Source organism: Musca domestica, unplaced genomic scaffold (genome assembly GCF_030504385.1).
Source record: "Musca domestica strain aabys unplaced genomic scaffold, Musca_domestica.polishedcontigs.V.1.1 95, whole genome shotgun sequence".
Taxonomy (NCBI): domain Eukaryota; kingdom Metazoa; phylum Arthropoda; class Insecta; order Diptera; family Muscidae; genus Musca; species Musca domestica.
In genome coordinates, this window is record NW_026712445.1 from 1,448,282 (window position 1) to 1,461,608 (window position 13,327).

Genomic DNA, 13,327 nt, shown 5'->3' on the forward strand with positions numbered 1-13,327 from the left:
AGACCAAAAGACAATTTTTTAAAGAATACTTTTTAAGGACCAGACCATAAAGCATCGATTTTTAAAGAACAATTTTTTAAGGACCAGACCATAAGGCGTGGATTTTTATAAAATCGTGAATATTTTGAAGAATAATTTTCAAGGACCATATGGCGTGGATTTTTTTTAAAATCGTGAATTTTTTTAAGAATATTTTTAAGGATTATAGGCATGGATTTTTTTAAAATCTTGAACTTCTTGAAAAATATTTTTCAATGGCAATAAGGAGTGGATTTTTTATAATCCTGAATTTTTTGAAGAATATTTTTCAAGGAATATAAGGCGTGGATTTTTTAAAATTCTGAATTTTTTTGAAGAATATTTTTCAAGGAAAATAAGGTGTTGATTTTTTAAAATTCTGAATTTTTTGAACAATATTTTTCAAGGAAAATAAGGCGTGGATTTTTTAAAATTCTGAATTTTTTGAAGAATATTTTTCAATGACAATAAGGAGTGGATTTTTTATAATCCTGAATTTTTTGAAGTATATTTTTTAAGGACAATAAGGCGTGGATTTTTTAAAATTCTGAATTTTTTGAAGAATATTTTTCAAGGAAAATAAGGTGTTGATTTTTTAAAATCCTGAATTTTTTGAAGAATATTTTTCAAGGACAATAAGGCGTGGATTTTTTAAAAATCGTGAATTTTTTGAAGAATATTTTTCAAGGACAATAAGGCGTGGATTTTTTAAAAATCGTGAATTTTTTGAAGAATATTTTTCAAGGACAATAAGGCGTGGATTTTTTTAAAATCCTGAATTTTTTGAAGAATATTTTTAAGGACAATAAGGCGTGGATTTTTAAAAATCGTGAATTTTTTGAAGAATATTTTTCAAGGACAATAAGGCGTGGATTTTTTAAAAATCGTGAATTTTTTGAAGAATATTTTTTAAGGACAATAAGGCGTGGATTTTTTTTTTAAATCCTGAATTTTTTGAAGAATATTTTTTAAGGACAATAAGGCGCGGATTTTTTAAAAATCCTGAATTTTTTGAAGAATATTTTTCAAGGACAATAAGGCGTGGATTTTTTTAAAATCCTGAATTTTTTGAAGAATATTTTTCAAGGACAATAAGGCGTGGATTTTTTTAAAATCCTGAATCTTTTGAAGAATGTTTTTCAAGGACAATAAGGCGTAGATTTTTTTAAAATCCTGAATTTTTTGAAGAATATTTTTCAAGGACAATAAGGCGTGGATTTTTTAAAAATCGTGAATTTTTTGAAGAATATTTTTCAAGGACAATAAGGCGTGGATTTTTTTAAAATCCTGAATCTTTTGAAGAATGTTTTTCAAGGACAATAAGGCGTAGATTTTTTTAAAATCCTGAATTTTTTGAAGAATATTTTTCAAGGACAATAAGGCGTGGATTTTTTAAAAATCGTGAATTTTTTGAAGAATATTTTTCAAGGACAATAAGGCGTGGATTTTTTAAAAATCGTGAATTTTTTGAAGAATATTTTCAAGGACAATAAGGCGTGGATTTTTTAAAATCCTGAATTTTTTGAAGAATATTTTTTAAGGACAATAAGGCGTGGATTTTTTAAAAATCGTGAATTTTTTGAAGAATATTTTTCAAGGACAATAAGGCGTGGATTTTTTTAAAATCCTGAATTTTTTGAAGAATATTTTTTAAGGACAATAAGGCGTGGATTTTTTTTTCAAATCCTGAATTTTTTGAAGAATATTTTTTAAGGACAATAAGGCGTGGATTTTTTTTAAAATCCTGAATTTTTTGAAGAATATTTTTTAAGGACAATAAGGCGTGGATTTTTTTTAAAATCCTGAATTTTTTGAAGAATATTTTTTAAGGACAATAAGGCGTGGATTTTTTAAAATCCTGAATTTTTTGAAGAATATTTTTTAAGGACAATAAGGCGTGGATTTTTTTTTTAAATCCTGAATTTTTGAAGAATATTTTTTAAGGACAATAAGGCGTGGATTTTTTTTAAAATCCTGAATTTTTTGAAGAATATTTTTAAGGACAATAAGGCGTGGATTTTTTTTTAAAATCCTGAATTTTTTGAAGAATTTTTTTAAGGACAATAAGGCGTGGATTTTTTAAAATCCTGAATTTTTTGAAGAATATTTTTTAAGGACAATAAGGCGTGGATTTTTTTAAAATCCTGAATTTTTTGAAGAATATTTTTTAAGGACAATAAGGCGTGGATTTTTTTAAAATCCTGAATTTTTTGAAGAATATTTTTTAAGGACAATAAGGCGTGGATTTTTTTAAAATCCTGAATTTTTTGAAGAATATTTTTTAAAACCCGTCAGACTCAGAATCGTGAATTTTTAATGAATATTTTATTAAAAATAATGAATATTTAAAAAAATATTTCTTTAAAAATTAAGGACAATAAGGCGTTGATTTTTTTTAAATCCTGAATTTTTTGAAGAATATTTTTTAAGGACAATAAGGTTTGGATTTTTTTAAAATCCTGAATTTTTTGAAGAATATTTTTTAAGGACAATAAGGTGTGGATTTTTTTTAAATCCTGAATTTTTTGAATAATATTTTTTAAAACCCGTCAGACTCAGAATCGTGAATTTTTAAAGAATATTTTATTAAAAATCATGAATATTTAAAAAAATATTTCTTTAAAAATCATGATTTTTTTAAAGAGTTTCTTTTAAACACGTCAGACCCAAAATCGTACATTTTTAAGAATATTTTTTTTTGAAAATCGTGAATTTTTTGGAGAAATTTTTTTTAAACGTCAGACCCAAAATCCTTTTATTTTTAAAGAATATTTTTTTAAAAAATCGTGAATTTGTTGAATATTTTTTTAAAACTTGTCAGACACAACAAAAATCGAGAAATTTTTAATTTTTTTAACTTTTTAATTCTTGCTGAGAGATTTCAAACACATTATTTTTAATTTGTTAATATATAATTTTGTTTTTATTGTTATTGGCTTAACAAAACAAATTAGAAACGAGAATACAAAAAAAAAAGAAAACATGATTATTATTATTTTATGTATTAATTTAGAAGATGTGATTTTTAAGTAAATATGCATGGTCCAGCAGTCAATGATTTCGAAACTTCTTCCTCCTATTGTTCTTTTTTTATAGAAAATTTATGGATATAACTGAATACCATCAATAGCTGGGTGATGATATTTGTAATTTGTGTTTTTTTATATACAAAAAAGCTACATATATAAATTCGCACATTTGTAACACAACAAATAATTCAGAGACATATTCGGCTATGAATTTTGGTTGGTTGGTTGATTGGTTAATAGATTTATTGGTTCATCATAGTTCATAGTAGATCTCCTTTGCGGTCTCTGGCGTCTAAGGACTTTCTTCCATATGGGGATGTTGATGAACCTTAAAGATATTGGAAAGTTCATCGAGCAAAGTCTCCGAACGATAGGCCACACGTATATCGGGTACATTGGTGCGTGTTATATCGTTGCCGGCAACACCCTCCCGGGTATAGTTGGGTCCCAGCCAATGTTGTTTCATCTGAAAAAAGGGAATTTTATTATTCCACGAAATAATAAAAGTGGAGAAGAAACACCCTTTACCTTATGTGGAAAACCACTCATCAGAACACTGTTACGTGCCAATTCACACATATCGCATGAGCTCAACTTCCACACCTGTGCGGCAATACTGTACTCTTCCATCAAGGGTTCTTTGGTGAAATGGAATTGTAGGGGATCATCAGTTGATAGCGACACAATGAGACCACGTGCCAAATACTCCGGCAATGGATTACGATGATAGTTAAGGAAAAGTGAATTATTCGACAGCGGCGACATGGCAATACCGATTTGAGATAAGTAATATAAATACTGTAGAACAGGTACTTTACGCAGCAACAGACCATGGGAGATATTCTCTGCCATTAGGTAGCCACAGACCAAATGTTGCACCGGACCAGCTTCACCACAATGGGGACGCAAGACGAAGGTATTTAGGCCACGTTCCCTGGAAAAGAAAAAATAAATTCAAAAAATATAATTCAAGGACCAACACATCAATAAGCTGGATTTTTTAAAGAATATTTTTCAACGACCTTCACATCAATAAGCGTGGATTTTTAAAAATATTTTTCAAGGATCATCACCACATCAATAAGCTTGGATTTTTTAAAGAATATTTTTCAAGGACCGTCACATCAATAATCCTTAATTTTTTAAAGAATACTTTTGAAGGACCATCACATTAATAAGCGTGGATTTTTCAAAGAATATTTTTCAAGGACCATCAGACCAATAATCGTGGATTTTTTAAAGAATATTTTTCAAGGACCATCACATCAATAAGAGTGGATTTTTTAAATAATATTTTTCAAGGACTATCAGACCAATAATCGTGGATTTTTTAAAGAATATTTTTCAAGGACTATCAGACCAATAATCGCGGATTTTTGAAAGAATATTTTTCAAGGATGCAGACCAATAATTGTGGATTTTTTAAAGAATATTTTTCAAGGACTAATAAGCGTGGATTTTTTAAAGAATATTTTTCAAGGATATTTTTCCAAGGACCAATAAGCGTGGATTTTTAAAGAATATTTTTTCAAGGACCAATAAGCGTGGATTTTTTAAAGAACATTTTTTCAAGAACCAATAAGCGTGGATTTTTAAAGAATATTTTTTCAAGGACCAATAAGCGTGGATTTTTTTAAAGAATATTTTTTTAAGCACCAATAAGCGTGGATTTTTTTAAAGAATATTTTTTTAAGCACCAATAAGCGTGGATTTTTTTAAAGAATATTTTTTCAAGGACCAATAAGCGTGGATTTTTTAAAGAATATTTTTTCAAGAACCAATAAGCGTGGATTTTTAAAGAATATTTTTTCAAGGACCAATAAGCGTGGATTTTTTTAAAGAATATTTTTTCAAGGACCAATAAGCGTGGATTTTTTAAAGAATATTTTTTCAAGGACCAATAAGCGTGGATTTTTAAAGAATATTTTTTCAAGGACCAATAAGCGTGGATTTTTTTAAAGAATATTTTTTCAAGGACCAATAAGCGTGGATTTTTTAAAGAATATTTTTTCAAGAACCAATAAGCGTGGATTTTTAAAGAATATTTTTTCAAGGACCAATAAGCGTGGATTTTTTTAAAGAATATTTTTTCAAGGACCAATAAGCGTGGATTTTTTTAAAGAATATTTTTTTAAGCACCAATAAGCGTGGATTTTTTTAAAGAATATTTTTTTAAGCACCAATAAGCGTGGATTTTTTTAAAGAATATTTTTTTAAGCACCAATAAGCGTGGATTTTTTAAAGAATATTTTTTTAAGCACCAATAAGCGTGGATTTTTTTAAAGAATATTTTTTAAGCACCAATAAGCGTGGATTTTTTTAAAGAATATTTTTTAAGCACCAATAAGCGTGGATTTTTTTAAAGAATATTTTTTAAGCACCAATAAGCGTGGATTTTTTAAAGAATATTTTTTTAAGCACCAATAAGCGTGGATTTTTTTAAAGAATATTTTTTTAAGCACCAATAAGCGTGGATTTTTTTAAAGAATATTTTTTAAGCACCAATAAGCGTGGATTTTTTTAAAGAATATTTTTTTAAGCACCAATAAGCGTGGATTTTTTTAAAGAATATTTTTTAAGCACCAATAAGCGTGGATTTTTTTAAAGAATATTTTTTTAAGCACCAATAAGCGTGGATTTTTTTAAGAATATTTTTTTAAGCACCAATAAGCGTGGATTTTTTTAAAGAATATTTTTTAAGCACCAATAAGCGTGGATTTTTTTAAAGAATATTTTTTTAAGCACCAATAAGCGTGGATTTTTTTAAAGAATATTTTTCATGGACCAATAAGCGTGGATTTTTTTAAAGAATATTTTTTCAAGGACCAATAAGCGTGGATTTTTTTAAAGAATATTTTTCAAGGACCAATAAGCGTGGATTTTTTAAAGAATATTTTTCAAGGACCAATAAGCGTGGATTTTTTTAAAGAATATTTTTCAAGGACCAATAAGCGTGGACTTTTTAAAGAATATTTTTTCAAGGACCAATAAGCGTGGATTTTTTTAAAGAATATTTTTTCAAGGACCAATAAGCGTGGATTTTTTTAAAGAATATTTTTTCAAGGACCATAAGCGTGGATTTTTTAAAGAATATTTTTTCAAGGACCAATAAGCGTGGATTTTTTAAAGAATATTTTTTCAAGGACCAATAAGCGTGGATTTTTTTAAAGAATATTTTTTCAAGGACCAATAAGCGTGGATTTTTTTAAAGAATATTTTTTCAAGGACCAATAAGCGTGGATTTTTTTTAAAGAATATTTTTTCAAGGACCAATAAGCGTGGATTTTTTTAAAGAATATTTTTTCAAGGACCAATAAGCGTGGATTTTTTTAAGAATATTTTTTCAAGGACCAATAAGCGTGGATTTTTTTAAAGAATATTTTTTCAAGGACCAATAAGCGTGGATTTTTTTAAAGAATATTTTTTCAAGGACCAATAAGCGTGGATTTTTTTAAAGAATATTTTTTCAAGGACCAATAAGCGTGGATTTTTTTAAAGAATATTTTTTCAAGGACCAATAAGCGTGGATTTTTTTAAAGAATATTTTTTCAAGGACCAATAAGCGTGGATTTTTTTAAGAATATTTTTTCAAGGACCAATAAGCGTGGATTTTTTTAAAGAATATTTTTTCAAGGACCAATAAGCGTGGATTTTTTTAAAGAATATTTTTCAAGGACCAATAAGCGTGGATTTTTAAGAATATTTTTTCAAGGACCAATAAGCGTGGATTTTTTTTTCAAGGACCAATAAGCGTGGATTTTTTTAAAGAATATTTTTTCAAGGACCAATAAGCGTGGATTTTTTTAAAGAATATTTTTTCAAGGACCAATAAGCGTGGATTTTTTTAAAGAATATTTTTTCAAGGACCAATAAGCGTGGATTTTTTAAAGAATATTTTTTCAAGGACCAATAAGCGTGGATTTTTTAAAGAATATTTTTTCAAGGACCAATAAGCGTGGATTTTTTTAAAGAATATTTTTTCAAGGACCAATAAGCGTGGATTTTTTTAAAGAATATTTTTTCAAGGACCAATAAGCGTGGATTTTTTTAAAGAATATTTTTTCAAGGACCAATAAGCGTGGATTTTTTTAAAGAATATTTTTTCAAGGACCAATAAGCGTGGATTTTTTTAAAGAATATTTTTCAAGGACCAATAAGCGTGGATTTTTTTAAAGAATATTTTTTCAAGGACCAATAAGCGTGGATTTTTTTAAAGAATATTTTTTCAAGGACCAATAAGCGTGGATTTTTTAAAGAATATTTTTTCAAGGACCAATAAGCGTGGATTTTTTTAAAGAATATTTTTTCAAGGACCAATAAGCGTGGATTTTTTTAAAGAATATTTTTTCAAGGACCAATAAGCGTGGATTTTTTTAAAGAATATTTTTTCAAGGACCAATAAGCGTGGATTTTTTTTAAAGAATATTTTTTCAAGGACCAATAAGCGTGGATTTTTTTAAAGAATATTTTTTCAAGGACCAATAAGCGTGGATTTTTTTAAAGAATATTTTTTCAAGGACCAATAAGCGTGGATTTTTTTAAAGAATATTTTTTCAAGGACCAATAAGCGTGGATTTTTTTAAAGAATATTTTTTCAAGGACCAATAAGCGTGGATTTTTTTAAAGAATATTTTTTCAAGGACCAATAAGCGTGGATTTTTTTAAAGAATATTTTTTCAAGGACCAATAAGCGTGGATTTTTTTAAAGAATATTTTTTCAAGGACCAATAAGCGTGGATTTTTTTAAAGAATATTTTTTCAAGGACCAATAAGCGTGGATTTTTTTAAAGAATATTTTTTCAAGGACCAATAAGCGTGGATTTTTTTAAAGAATATTTTTTCAAGGACCATAAGCGTGGATTTTTTTAAAGAATATTTTTTCAAGGACCAATAAGCGTGGATTTTTTTAAAGAATATTTTTTCAAGGACCAATAAGCGTGGATTTTTTTAAAGAATATTTTTTCAAGGACCAATAAGCGTGGATTTTTTTAAAGAATATTTTTTCAAGGACCAATAAGCGTGGATTTTTTTAAAGAATATTTTTTCAAGAACCAACATAACAATAAACATGGATTTTTTAAAGAATATTTTTTAAGGTCTTTAAGTATAGAAATCGGGAATTTGTCAAGGAACTTCAGACCAAACATCTAGTATTTTTTAAAGAATATTTTTCAAGGACTTTAAGTATAGAAATCGGGAATTTGTCAAGGACCTTCAGACCAAACATCTATTATTTTTTAAAAAACTTCACATTTAGGATTTTTTAAGGAGCTTTTAAAGTAGCTTTGCAATAAAAATTTACGATTTTTCACAAATTCTTGACGAGAACCTTGAAACAGAAAATCTTTAATTTGCTACACCGCCAGATCAAATATCGTGTACCTTTTTAAGAATGTTTTCAAGGCATTCAAATAATCGTAAGATCATAAAACCATCAATTTCTAAACCAATAATATTCAATCTCCAGAGCGATGGGTCACTTACTTTCTAAACTGATTCAAAACAGCCATATTGGCATACATATAATATATATAGTATGCATAGGGAGGATTCTCATCATCTGTCCATTTGGGTGGTGTGGTTATGTCACCATCGAACAAAGGATTCTCTGGCTTCGATTCATCATCGACTGAATCGAAACCAATGACATAACGCAAGAAACGATGTAACTCCGGGTGTTTGCTGGGTTGGGCTGTGGCCTCGAACAATGGCAAGAAGATGTTATCCAAAATATCTTGGAACGATGTCATCAATTTGTTGGATTTGAAAATATCACTGGAAAAGAAAAACAATACAAATATTAAATTCAATTTTTTTTTTTTTTTTAAATTATAAAGACAACAACTTACTAAAGACGTGGAATTTGTATGAGCCAGCGTATATTGGTCGAATAGACATTATAGTCAATAGCCCATTTGGCCAATTTTTTCCATTCATCACGAGATTTACCATAGATTGACAAACGTAACTCAGCATTTTGATATTTAGATTCTTCCAAATCGAATGCCACTTCCTGCAAGCATAAACAAAAATAGTTGGTAATATTGAAATTCCAAGTTAATTGTTTTCCTCTTACCCTTATAATTTGCGCGAAGTATTTGCCATTCAAATAGTTATCCGTCTTCAAGAATACCTCACGCAAACGTGATTCACCAATTGGATTATATTTGGCATTGAACTTATCGAAACGATGGAAGGTATTACGATCGGCATGCACATCCAACATATCGACAGTTAAGTCATAGGTTGTCAAATTCATGGACTGAAATACTTGGGCCAATGTCATTTGCTGTCCCTTGGTCACCGTCACCACTTCATTGGCATTATTTTTCAAAGTCTTTTTAATGAAACGCAGTAAATGTTTTTGATTCATACACGAGGCGGCATGAATGTGGGTATCAACTTTTCTGTAATGAAAGAAATGGAAGAGTTAGAATATTTTTTTTAGGTTAAATTGAAGTGTATGTTTTAAGAATATCCTGTGGGCTATTTTTGAGTTTTTTTTCAACGTGTTTTCTTCAAAATATTTTTTAGGCTTTTTGAGTTTTAAACATTTGGATTAAAAAAATGCTAGTTTGGCCACTAATAACTAAGTCGAAAAAAGTTATATTTTAACCTATATAGAGCTCAATCGTTTTGGAATTTTAGAACTAGGTCAAAGCTTACCAACACAGATTTTAAGAAATGGCTTTGTGTACCTCTAGTAAATAGTATTTCTGAGCTATAAGAGCATGAATATGTAACAAATATTTTATGTTTCATTTTGAACTCCATGAACGCGGTTTTGTGAAGAATACTTCCTGGGTTACCCAGAGCTGTATCGACTTGTACTCGTAAAGGTACTTCGACTGTATCAATGTGAATTTGAAAATAATACTTTCTGGGGTATTCAGATCTTTATAAAAAACGATTTTGCAATCAATGTCTTTTGGACTTATTAACGCGAATTTGCAAAGAATTTATTCTGGATTATTCTAAACTCTATCGAAGTGGATTTTTTAGATGTAGATGTATACCCTCAGCCAATTTTCGGTAATTTAAATATATTTTGCCTTCTGTTATGATTATTCAAATTGTCGACCCTCTATGGATTAGGATCCGAAGGAATGGGCCAATATTGTAATCGGACCTAAATAAGTACGATTTAAATATTGCGACGTGCCAGTTTGGACTATATTGGTTACTTCCTTCAATTTATTTGAGATATGTGATAATTTTTAGAAAATGTTAAAATGTGAATGTCTTGGGCAAAATTAAAAGAAAATCGAACATTTATATCTAATTTTATGCGAAATCATAAATTCCATATTCATTTCAGGTCTCTGGTTGAGAGAAATATATAGCAAGTTATAAAGAATCGCTGACTTGTTTCGCAATTTATGACAGATGTTGAGATGTGACAAGTCTGAATGAAATCCGATGTTAATTTCGCGTTTTATGAGCTTAATGGATATTCAAAATTTGGACCTTTTGTAGGGGAGGTACCAGAAGGAGTGGATCGATTTATCCAATCTGCACAACAGATCAAGCGTTAGTAGAAATAATAGGATGTGTGAAATATGAAGAGAACAGGATGCTTATTTCGGATTTTATAATAGTTTTGGTTATTCACCTTTGTGGGGGAGGTACCAGAAAGAATAGTCCGATCTCTACCATCTTTATAACAGATCTTGTGTTGATAGAAATATTGCGATATGCCAAGGAATCGGATGTTAATTTCGCTTTCTATAAGCTTTATGGATATTTAAAAGTTTGACCCTTTGTGGGGGAGGTACCAAAAGGAGTGGACCTATGTATTCCATCTTCATACCAGACCTTGGATTAAAAATAATATTGGGATATTTGAAGATAATCAGACTCTTTCATCACATTTTATAAGAGTTGTAATTCAAAATTTTGACCATTTATGGGGAAGGTATTTGATGGAGTGAACCGATATTGTCCATTTTCCCACCTGTCATAAAATATTATTATTAAAATATTTTCTTTGAAAATTTCGACCTTTTGTGGGGAAGGTACCAGAAGGAGAGGATCGATATTGCCCATTTCCGAACTCTATCTAAGTTTGACAATAATATTACGATGTACCAAATTTGGATCAAATCGGATTTTCTCGTCGAGAGTTATCGTGTCACCAGCCAAACAGACGGACGGACGGAGATCGACTCCAAATGTCCTGAAACGGATTTAGTCCAAAGAGACCTAGGGTCTAAAGCCGTTATTTTGATATACCCCCTGTAGCCATATGGCTGAGGGTATGTAAAGAGTAGTGAAATAACTGACTGACTGATTGACTTATCTAGAATCATGGCCAGACGAAATGGCTGAAGCTAGAATTTTCAAATTTAGCATGAGGGTTAGTCTTGGTGCGCAGGCGTGTGGTAAGGCTGAGTTTTTGGAAATTCGTACTAAAAGGGTACGAAAAGGACAAAAAATGTAGCACTTTAGACAAACGAAGCCAGCAAAAGGATAGATGTACCAAAGGGTTCTTAAAAATTCGAACTTTAAGGTTACGAAAAGCTCTAAAATGTTAATGAATGTCTAAAATTACACGATTTCTTATTATGTAAACTTATAGAGCTAAAAACTTGAAATTTGATATCAGAATCAAAGTTGAAAAGTAGGTTTTATATATGAAGGAAGTTTTGAATGTGTACTAAGTATAGGACTGTATTAAATGATGTTAAATTTGGAACAGTTTGGTTTAAAGCGAACGGATAAAGCTGGAATTTTGAAATTTCGTATGGTGGTTCCTGTTGGTGTTATGTTTGAATATGTGCAGGAAAAGTACTAAATAGTACTATATTGGTATTGAAATCCTAATATTTGTTATGGATGTCAGAGTTGGTGTCTCTGGTTTAGAGAAGGAACTGACTTTGGATATGCGTACCATAATTGTGCTAAATGGTACTACATTTGGTAATGGGGGAAATTAAATAATAAAAAACCTAAAATTTGATATTAAGGTCACTGATGTTGGTATCTGAGGTTGAGATATGGAAATTTTTTTTGAAAATGCGTACTATAATTGTTCAAAAATTTCTGAATGTTACTAAATTTGGTATTGGGTGAAGGGATAGGGATGAAATCTTGAAATTTGATATTAAAGAGGTCTGCTGGTATCTGGTGTTGATATATTGAATTGGTTTTGAATAAATGTACTATAAAAGTGCAAAATAGTACTAATTTTGGATCACTGTTGGTATCTAGAATAAAGATATGTACATGGTTTTGGATATGCGCACTAAATGTTACTAAATTTGGTATTGGATGAAGGGATTGAGCTGAAATTCTGAAATTGAATATAGAAACGATGAATTAGGCTTGGGCAAATGAATTGGCAATGGTTTTACTAATATCCTCCTCGCTAAACTTAAAAAATGAACGATTTTAAAGACTTTTTGGTGTAAAAGTTAGCGGGCACTTACTAGTATTTAATATACAGCTTTGACGATTTTAGAGGGCTTGCTTAAAAAATCATTGATTTATAAAATAGGTCATGTCAGTCTGCTACTTCTCATAGTTTCGTATCAGGACATTTTTTTACGTTTAATTATATGTTCCATTTAAAATCGCCAAATATTGCTATTTTGAGTTCTTATGATGTAGAAACACTACTTTTTAATAAAGATCCACATTTTAATATAGCCCATATGTAAATATAGCCCAGGATTTATTTTTATAGCTCTACTTTTATTTCATGTGTTGCACAGAGTTAACGTTATTTTCTCTTTCCTTTTCTTGTAAATTGCTCATTCCCTCATTCCTCAATACAAACCTTATATTGTAGAAGTCACGATGTGGCACGGCCTTTTGAGAAGCCAGTTCTCTCAGTTCATTGAGTAAGACATGCAACTGGAACTTGGAGGACAAATAACATAAACGGCGATAACAAAATGATTTCCTAGAAAAAGAAAATAAGAGAGAAGTTAAAATTAATTCATAAATGAGTTTTTCACAATACTCACAAGGGTCCATCGGCAATCATGTTACACATGATTTGCATGTCATTGCAGAAATCCTTTAGTTTTGGATAATTCTGGATCATAGGCTCTTGGGAATCCTAAAAAACACACAAGAAATTATTACTTTTCTATAAAAAGATCCTAATTTGGAATACCAATTTGGACCTGCAACGCATGGATCGCATCACTTACCTCATTGAGAAAAACATTGTAAACACCATCAATGGCACGAATGCTGTAATTCTTATCGGTTGGAAATTCAATGTCCCAGGGATCGCTGGTCTCCGTTGGTGGGTGAATGGGATGATCTACATT

At 29.7% G+C, this 13,327-nt stretch overlaps 1 protein-coding gene across 4 annotated transcripts in view; it reads right to left on the minus strand.

Moving 5' to 3' along the window:
• Nucleotides 1–3,009: 3,009 nt before the first annotated feature.
• Nucleotides 3,010–13,327, minus strand: part of LOC131807047 (AMP deaminase 2-like) — a 63,098-nt gene continuing 52,780 nt past the window's right edge. For 2 of the 4 annotated variants that reach the window (XM_059132060.1, XM_059132059.1), the window contains 8 exons: nt 13,205–13,320; nt 13,016–13,110; nt 12,826–12,951; nt 9,124–9,454; nt 8,897–9,060; nt 8,532–8,822; nt 3,576–3,981; nt 3,010–3,513 (listed from right to left, as the gene is read on the minus strand). In XM_059132060.1, the coding sequence (XP_058988043.1) occupies nt 3,340–3,513; nt 3,576–3,981; nt 8,532–8,822; nt 8,897–9,060; nt 9,124–9,454; nt 12,826–12,951; nt 13,016–13,110; nt 13,205–13,320 (1,703 nt within the window). In that variant the 3' untranslated portion in view covers nt 3,010–3,339. The remainder of the gene's footprint in view (nt 3,514–3,575; nt 3,982–8,531; nt 8,823–8,896; nt 9,061–9,123; nt 9,455–12,825; nt 12,952–13,015; nt 13,111–13,204; nt 13,321–13,327) is intronic. The other 2 variants (XM_059132061.1, XM_059132062.1) reach the window with 1 other exon arrangement.